Genomic DNA, 9,908 nt, shown 5'->3' with positions numbered 1-9,908 from the left:
GTGCCAGATGTGCACAAAAACAGACGTATTTTTACAGTACAATCAGATTCATTGTTGGATTAATTTTTATTAAATATGACTTGAAACTTTTACTTCAGCTGCCTCTGTGTATGAAACTGTAGTGTGTTATACAGAAAAAGCCCATCAGTCAAAACAAAAACAGATTCCTCAATGAAAACATTTTTTCTGACATTTTAAAAGCTGGGGAACAAAGTACGTGTGGATTTATTACAGTATTATTCACCCCACACATACATGTACAGCAGCCTCCTGTAACAATTGTCCCCCACTTCCCGAGGCAGACTGTTCCACTGCTCAACCACTCTTAGTTAGGAAGTTTCTCCTGATATTTAGCCGGTAACGACTCCCTTGTAATTTCCACCCATTAGACCTAATCTTGCAATCCGGAGCAAGAAAGAATAGATCCACTCCATCTTCTACATGACAGCCCTTCAAATACTTGAAGACTGCAATCATGTCCCCTCTAAGCCTTCTCTTTCCCAGGCTAAACATACCCAACTCTTTCAGCCTTTCCTCATAAGACTTGGGTTCCAACCCTCTCACCATCCTGGTTGCCCTCTTCTGGACACGCTCGAGCTTGTCAACATCCTTCCTAAAATGTGGTGCCCAAAACTGGACACAGTACTCCAGGTGAGGCCTGACAATAGCAGAATACAGCGGAATAACCACCTCCCGTGATCTGGACACAGTGCTTCTGTTAATGCATCCTAAGATTGCATTAGCTTTCTTCACAGCCACATCGCACTGCAGGCTCATGTTTAGCTTGTGATCAACCAGAACACCTAGATCCCTTTCACAGGTGCTGCTGTCAAGCCAAGTCCCTCCCATTCTATATCTGTGCCTTTGATTTTTTTTGTCCCTAAGTGTAGGACTTCGCACTTATCTCTATTGAAATTCATTTTATTTGTCTCAGCCCACTGTTCCAGCCTATCTAGATCATTTTGAATCCTGACTCTGTCTTCTTCAGAATTAGTTATCCCACCCAGCTTCATGTCATCTGCAGATTTGATGAGCATCTCCCCTATGTCTTTCTCCAGGTCATTGAACAACACCGGGCCTAGGACTGAGCCCTGCGGCACTCCACTCGAGACTTCCCTCCACGTAGACCCATTTACAAGCACTCGGGTACAATTTTTCAACCAACCATGAATCCATCCAACAGTTGCACCATCCAGCCCACACTTAACCAGTTTATCCTCAAGGATATCATGAGAAACTTTGTCAAATGCTTTACTGAAATCTAGATACACTATATCCACAGCATTGCCAGAGTCAACCATTTTAGTAACTCTGTCAAAACAGGAGGTAAGGTTGGTCTGGCATGACTTATTCTTGATAAACCCATGTTGGCTACTACTAATTAACTCATTCCATTCAAGGTGCTCACAGAGTGTTTAATCTGCTGTAGAATTTCCCCAGGTATTGATGTCAAACTGACAGACCTGTAATTTCATGTGTCCATCTTTTTTCCCTTCTTGAAGATTGGGACAACTTTCGCTCTTCTCCAGTCTTCCGGCACAACACCAGTACTCCAGGACATATCAAAGATTAGAGCCAGAGGCTCTGAAATAACATCTGCAGTTTCTTTTAGCACCCTGGGATGCAAGCCATCCGGCCCTGGAGATTTGAAAGTATTTAAGGCAGCTAGATGCTCTCTAACCATTTCCTTACTTACTCTGGACCGGCAGTTCCTCCTTTCTTCATATGCCCTGCATTCTCCAGTTTGTATATAGCTCGCCTTATGGTTAAAGACCGACGCAAAGTGAGAGTTGAGTAATTCCGCTTTGTCTTAATCCCTTGTTAAGGCTTGACCGTCTTCCCCAGCAATGAGCTTACCCCATCACTGTTGTTCTTTTTGCTCCGAACATAGGCATAGAAATTTTTCTTATTTTTAGCATCCCTCGCAAGCCTCAGCTCCATCTGCGCTTTAGCCTTTCTGACACCATCCCTACAGATTCGAGCCTGCTTCTTGTACTCACCCTCAGTAATCTGTCCCTCCTTCCATTTCCTATACATTTCCCTTTTTAGTCTCAGCTCTTCAGAGAGTTCCTTGTTCAGCTACCTTGGCTTCATTGCCCGTCTCCCACCTTTCTTTCTTACTGGAACACTTCATTTTTCAGCATCACCCAACCTTCCTTTGAGTGCAGCTTTCACTTCACCTTCTAATACTGCAGGTTCTTCTTAAAAATATTCTTGGAAGGAATCTGCCAAGCTATACAATGTTCTAAAGTGGGCTGTGCAAAATATGTTTCTGTTCATCTGGACACAACTAGGGATGTGTGTTTTGCTATGGGGTATAGTCATATATCTGGTATGACTATATACCTGAAAAATACTTTATTAGTATTTTTCGGGAAAACATGGGTACCTGGAATAATATTCAGAATTTCTGGGAATACCAGTGCCTGGGTTCCCTATATTTCTTGAAAATTACCGGGCAGCAAGAAGGTATCTCCTGTCCATCATGAATCTTACCTGGCTTGGGAAAGGCAGCTGCCAGCTGGCATGAGCCAGGCACAGGGTTCAGAAGAGCTCTGAGTCTGCTTGGCTCCTTATCTCCCTACTTTTGGGGGCCTGGCCCTTTTGCAGGGCTGTTTCTCCTTCCCAGTCTGTACCTCTGCTAGTAGGTGACTAGGGGCACTTTGTTCAGAAGGCTGTGAAACTGGACCCCTTTGTCTAATTTGCTTGAATGGGGGGCGTCATTACTAGACAGACACCACTAGCTCCCCTGCTATTTTAGTGTCATTTAGTTAAAAAGCACCCCTCCAGCCCTGCCCCACCCCCCCAAAGTCCCTCATGGGGATTAATGGAACCCAAATTCCAGAATCCAAGGAAAACCATAATCTAAAACAGTACTGGGAGACCAAAATACCAGTATTTACACCCTTCCTGAAATCCAACTCTGAAATATCCTGATAGCCAGTTCCTAGGCAAAATATATTGCTTAAAGAGTAATTCAATTTCCTTGAAATCCAAGGAGAGGGTTCTGTCTTCATGGTTTTCCTTTAATCTTCATTTTTTTACAATTTTCTGTGCTGTTTTTCTCAAGTATTCAGCCAAGCCAATTCAAAATTATTAAAAACTAGTAAAATATTTTGATAATTATGGAAGTATTACAGTCTTAATAAGGCAAAGAATTAGCACTGTTATGTTTACAACATATCATTAAAACTTTTCTGTAAAAGGGAGACTGAGAGGGTCTTCTAACAGCATGAGGACTATGAGTGGACCTCTTGAGGAGAGAATGCCACAGGATCAAGGCTACAGGTTCCTAGCCCTGCACTCTACCAGTTCTTGTGGTAAGGATGCCTTAATGAATGGTGGTGGGTAGTTGGAGGGGCAGTTCTTAAATATCCAGGAAGCAGGACATTAAGTAGCCAGGCCTGATGTCTAGTAGCATAAGAAAATGCACCATGTTTACTCATCATGAGACTGCAGATTAAGTTCACTAGCTGGCCACAATTTAAATTAGATTGGTGAAGCAGACTACCACAAAACCTTATTCTGCACAGAGATACTGAGAGGTCAACATAGATTTGATATGAGTTTGATTTATAAGAAGCCTGGTGGTCAACATTGTCAGGAAGAACACATTTGTTCAGGCTTTATTAGGACTTGCATTTCAAAAACTTATGGACAGAGAGATTACAAAGGGCCAAATTGGAATATACTTCTTGAGCCAAAGACAATTGTGATGTCGCTGCAAAGAACAGTATGCCCAGGGCCTATAACACAATAAATACTATCAGTAAAAATGCTAAATGATTTCTTCTATTGTAAGCTTTAAGAATAGGTGCACAAAATAGCTTACAGCTTCCTCAGCTATCAGCTGCCACCCTGTCGTCTAAAAGAGATATTCAGTACCCTGAAATGCCAACCCAACAGATGGTGCAGTGGCACTAGAGATTTATGCCAGTAGCCAAACAAAATGCTTCAGATGGAACTGTTAGAAGAAAGAGCTAGTTGGCAAGGGTGGAGAGAGGTTATGGTCATATCCTTGCTTGCAGTGCTTAAATTTTCCTGTTGTATTCCATGGTGCTGTTTTGAGACTGAAGGTTATTTCCTGTCCTCAGCAATGTGACAGGAGTCACAGTGATAAGAGTCCAGGGTATCAATCATGAGACAATGGTTTGTCTTCACTGTCTCCAAAGGGAACAAGCTGTTTCTCAGGGTAAATACTGATGTCTTATTTCATAATTATATTGATGCCTAATGGGTAAAGAAAAAGTATAGATCAGCGCTGGGATGATTGCTATTGCAGCATGTCTTCATTGTGTGTTAAGTTCCTGGAGAACAAGATTTACCACTGATGCACAGCATACATGGGCATGGCAGGAAGCTGTGCTGCCTAATTTGCTGATTGTTGGACATATTTTTTTTGTTTCCCCCAAAGGGGGTGTTTTTTTATTGCATTTTCTAATAATTACACACTAAAAACTACAAACAGAAAATCCAGGGAAGGAGAAAGTCTATATTTCATCTATAGGAGAAAGTAAAGAAAACCCTCTAAAAACCCAAGAGATGGTGATCATACATACGTTTACACATTTACCTTTAAACTTAAACACAAGTTAACTTTCGTTGAAAATGATCATCTATCTAATTAAACATAACTGTTTCATCAACATTTCTCATTTCATAAAAAGATTGTAGAACGTTATACATTAAACTACTTTTTAGATATTCCAGAGCACATTGATAATCTATTTTTCCCCCTTTTCTGTGTCTCAACTGATAGCCTTGTTTAGGACCTGCCACCCCCAATTTAGAGTCAGAGTATTCCTCAGAGGTTCCAGCATCTCCTTCTTCCTCGCTGTCTTTGGCATCACTGGTCACACCTTCTCCTGTTGGACTGCTATGTTGACGCAAAAATTCACAAGCCTTTTCAACAGAGTCAATCCTTTCTTTACCATTTGCATATCTGAAGATTAGACCCTCGGGTGTTAACCATTTGTAGGCAACATCATGCTTTTGTAGAAATAGAGTCAAGTCTATATTTCCTTCTTTTCCCTCTTATCTCAAATGGAACATCTTTCAGTATTCTTATATCTTTGTCTTTTATCTTCAAGGTAGCTCCATTAGATGCTTTCAATAGTTGATAGCTCACTTTTCTTCGAGAGAATCTTATTGTAACTTCCCCTGGCAGATTATTCCTTCTAATAAATTCTGAATATGTATCTATTTTGCTTTGAAGTTGATCCAATGTCATCTCTGCTCCGGGTGCAAGCGCATCGCTAACAATCTGTCTCAGATTCTCTCCTTTCTCTTCCTAGATCCCTTGAAGTCTCAAGACATAGCTTGCTCTTTCCATTTGTAGCTATAGTACTCAAGACTCTTCAATTTGGCACTTTTTTCAAGTGCCTGCAGTTTTTTGTCCATCTTTTTTGAGTTGGTATCAATCACTTTGAGCTCTGTTTTTTCTATTTTCTGCGTATTTGTAGTCATTTGTGCTTGCTGTGTATCCAGCTTGTTATCAATTGCCGTAATTTTTTCCAAAAGGGGGCGAAGTGCTTCCGACAAGAGCCTTTGAAGTTCCGCTGTAGAGTCCTGCCTAGAAGCAGAACTCGCAAGGCTGGAGCTTCCGGGAAGAATCTTTGCTTTCGCTTGTTTGTCTCTAGAGTCCTTCGCTGTCAGCGGCGCCATGTTTGAGAATTGTTTACTTTTATCAAAAGTTTGTCAAAGTCTCTGGAAGTTCTTTTATAACGCGGTAAGCTCTTACAGTCTATTTTATTCCAATCGCTTTTTGTGACAGCCCCCCCTTTTGTAGCTTAAATCACCTGTAAACAGTTCTTAACAGAGAGGAGTTGTTGTCCCCTCGTTTTATTTTGGGAGGGCCCTGCGTTTTTTCGTTGTCTCGCTTGTACTTAAACTCACATTTTCAACCATCGCTTGCCTGTGTCCAATATCACTTGATCACCAAACGCTTGATCCGGTGTGCTGATCTTGTTCCCATGCGGGACACTCCACGGTGGGACCATTGGGGCTTGGAGTAGCCCCCCCTCGCTGGCTTTTCTCGCTGGGGGGGGCTCTCTAGCGCCCCGTGGCTGGGAGCCCTTCTCCTGGGCTCCTGGGGTGGCATGGACAATCGCACCCCCTCCCAACCCTGGGCGCTGGTAGGCTTCTCCTGGAGGTCCAGGAGAAAGCTGCTGCCAAGGCGATCGCCAAAACTGGAACTTGTTGGACCTAATTTTTAAAACACATGCAAGCAACAAATAGGGGTAATTGTTGGGCCTGTGCGATAGAGAGTGTTGCTCCTGATATTCCTGAAGGAGCTATAATCACCCTCTCACCACCACAATTTTAACGTATAAAGCTTATATTAACATATGGCTTATTGTGTGCTTCTTTTTGCTACCAAAGGCTTTGTGGAAACACTACAGATCCTTGATTGGAGCAAACTTTCCCTAAACCTGTAGAGCCATAATCATTTAATGATTTAAAACAAGGATATGGGAGGTACAAAAAGAGGATCTCTTGCCACAGCAGATGACCTGGAAGCCCAAGCAAAGTCTGTTGTTCCATTTGGAAGACTCCTTGGGGCTGTCACAGCCTTGAGGAATTTGACAAAACATCACCTTGCAAGAGAAGCTTGAGAGTCAGTTCTCCAGCTTGCAGTTTGGCAGGTGCATCTCTGTAGTCCAGCTGGCTTTAATCTGTTATTCTGTAGTGCATACTACAGGATATCATGACAGGGCCCCCATTGTTAACCACAGGTAGGGAGTATGTTTCACACTGGTGACATAACCACTATGGAAGTTAAAAAGCCTAGTGCATCAAGCACAAATTAAACCAGGAAAGTTTCAAATTGTATATATGCTTACAGTTCCAGATGTGCATGTTTACAGGGTTGCTATTTACTTTGGTTTAATAGTAAAGAGCATTAAGTTCGACATAAAGAAAACATGGGATGGGGTTATGCTTCACTTGAAAAGCTAGGTTCACAGTTTGGAAGAGCTGCTCAGCACAGCAGAAACCTTTGGAAACCAGAGGGCTCCTTTGAAAACCAGTGGTTTGGAGTGCTTTTGCCAAGCTTTGACTGGCACGCCAACAGCATCCATTTCTAGGTCAGTCAGATCTAGCCAGTGATCCATGCCTTAGTTGCATCTAGACTGGACTACAGCCCTCTGTCCTCTCCCAAAGATCAGCCCCAAGAGTCCAGAGAGACCCTCCCTCCTGAGAGCAAGAACTTTTATTAAACCTCTGACTCCACCCATTCTACATCACTCTCCACCCCCTTTTGCCCTGGTCCACTCAGGTCACCCAAGTGGACCCTGGGACACCCAGGTGCATCCTGGGAAATCTCCAGGAGTCACCTGGAGATTCCTAACACCAAATCCCTCAGTTCCTTTGCAAATAAATCCATTTACATAACTATAGCAGGTAATTGCCCTAGCTTCCTGCCCTTCCAGGGAGAAGAGGAAAAAACCAGGAACACCTTAAAAACTCAGAATGGGGAGGGGCGGTTTCTCCACACTGTAATTCTTAGTAAATCTCACTGAAATGAGAGTTACTCCTCAGCAATACTGCACAGCACTGAGCTGCATGAAGTATACATTCTTGCTAAATTTCGTTGGGTCTATCTATAGGTTTCATTTTTTGAAATGGTGCAACAAAAGGCAAGGCAAACTTTAGAGGCATCTCCTGAATTTTCAAACCAGGCACTTAAAACCGCTCCGCTACTACATTCGCCAGTGGTTCTCATAAATGACACACACACCCCTATACGGGGATGTGCAGTTGCCGAGCAACCAGCCTAAACTTCCGTTCTCATGCTAGACTCTATTTTCTTGCATCTGTTAAAGCGAGTTCAAACTCATGAAAACCTACGCAGCACTGCCACACACAAGGGGGAATGTTCTTTTAATAATGTTTAGTTCAATACCTTTCCCTCACTGCATCTACCATCTGTTGAAATTTCTACGCGCGGTGGGTCATTTAAAAGCATAGGAGCCGTATCAAAAAATAACAGTTGTTAGTTAGAGGAGCAGAGTATTTGAAATAAAGGCATTTCTACACTGCACACAGAATTCTGCAAAATGCAAAAGAAAACCGGAAGTTCTGTGAGAGAGCCATTAAGACCAACGGCCCTTGCTTGCCACTGACACCCTCGTTTCCTCATTCGTCACAGGACTGCGCGCTTTGCTTTGGCGCATGAGCTCAGGCGTTCTGCGCGTGCGCCAATAGAAGAGAGCGTCTCTTTCTGCTCTTCTCCCTGTTCCCCATTGTTTCCATGTCGGCACCTCGCAGAGAGGCTGTAATGGCTGCCGGGCCTTGCAGCCTTCCTCCGGCGCTGCTACTCTTGCTGGCGTCCCTGCTCCTTCCTAGCTGTTGGGCTATGGAGATGGCCGGGAACGGGGAGGCTCTGGGATCCGGGGAGCGGTTTAAGATTGAGGGCCGCGCAGTGGTGCCAGGAGTGAAGCCCCAAGACTGGATTGCGGGGGCTCGAGTACTTGTGGACGGGGAGGAGCATGTCGGTTTCCTCAAGTGAGTAGCCGTGAGCCGGCCTTCGCACCACGGCTCTTCCCCTGGAGAGAGATCCCGTATGTTGATTCCGGCGCCCTCAGTGGTGTCCCCGGCTGCTGTTGCGCACGGCGACCCTGTTCTAAAGCGCTGGATTGTCACGCGGATCCCGGGGCGGGGGGGCATTCTCACTTGTGACCCTGTGAACGCGCGCTTCTGGGAACAGGGAAACCTCTTTTGTAGGTGTACCATCCTCTCTGTCTTCCGTATCTTACAAAGAGTTGAGACTAGTCTATGTGAAACCTTCAGGGCGCACTACAGAGCATGTTTAATGCCATACTTGAAGTTTTTAGAGTTGAGAAGGCATGTAGTTGTTGCTCACTGCTTGTATTGATTTCAAACGTCTTGCCCAGAGGAAACGCTCTGTAGCAACAAAATAAAACAGGAGTCCAGTGGTGCCTTGGAGACTGAGCTCTGACTCTCAAAAACTTGTGCTGGAATAAATATTAGTCTCAAAGGTACTACTGCACCCCTTGTTTGTTTTTCACTCTTCTAGGGGAGGGACAAAAACATGTCCCTTTATTATTGTGCTTGTTTTCCATTTGAACTCTGATCCCTGTTCAAGTACAGTCTTGGGTATCTTGGGTACCCCTGCTTTTTATGAGCACTAGGAATCAATCTCATGTAGTATTCCAAATTTGAGTGCTGTCCATTACTTCCAGTAGCATGTTTGGAAAATAGATTACTTTCTTAATCCCCTGGCTAGTTTGTGTATATGCTGTCACCTCCCTGCCCCCACAAAGAAGGTGTAGAGAGAACCAACTGAAACAATCAGGCAGTTGGATCATTTTCAAAAGTTCAAAAGTTTGGGACTCTTTTCCTTTTCTTTTTTTAAGATGAACAACAGGGACTATATTCCCTAACATGATGCATGTTGTGGAGAAACAGAGTAGGAACTTATCTCCAAAAATACTAGAATTTAGGTGCACCCAATAATATGGATAGGCAGTAGATCTATGACAGAAAAATGTGAATACTTCATGTAATCTGTAAGTACTTTTGGTTTGTGTTGACACAGGCTGTGCTATTGGGTGCTAGTTTAGGTAACTAAGAAAGAATTTGGCAAATTCATGGAAGACAGATCAGTGACTGCATGCTTGGAGGTAGTATGTCTTAATGCTATTGGTGGAGCAGGTTCAGAGAGAAATTTTACCCAAAATGCCCCTGCTGTGGGCCTGCAGTCTGTTAAGCCACTTCAGGAAACTTGATGCTGAACTAGATGGACCACTGCTCTGATTCAGCAAAGCTCTTCATATGAAAGTAATTAAGACTCAAACAGAAACAGAATGCCCCCCACAATACTTTCATAAAATGTTAGATTTGCTGGATTACTGCAAGCATCCTGAAGCAACATATCATTCCTGGGT

General features: G+C 43.5%; 1 protein-coding gene across 1 annotated transcript in view; it reads left to right on the top strand.

The window, feature by feature from the left end:
* Positions 1 to 8,196: 8,196 nt before the first annotated feature.
* Positions 8,197 to 9,908, top strand: part of EMC7 (ER membrane protein complex subunit 7) — a 16,151-nt gene continuing 14,439 nt past the window's right edge. The window contains exon 1 of the mRNA XM_015417939.1: positions 8,197 to 8,505. Within this exon, the coding sequence (XP_015273425.1) occupies positions 8,252 to 8,505 (254 nt within the window). The 5' untranslated portion in view covers positions 8,197 to 8,251. The remainder of the gene's footprint in view (positions 8,506 to 9,908) is intronic.

Source organism: Gekko japonicus, unplaced genomic scaffold (assembly GCF_001447785.1).
Source record: "Gekko japonicus isolate JY-2015 unplaced genomic scaffold, Gekko_japonicus_V1.1 scaffold848, whole genome shotgun sequence".
Classification (NCBI taxonomy): Eukaryota; Metazoa; Chordata; class Lepidosauria; order Squamata; family Gekkonidae; genus Gekko; species Gekko japonicus.
Note: the sequence above shows the minus strand (reverse complement) of the source record. Positions and strands in the feature narration are given on the sequence as shown.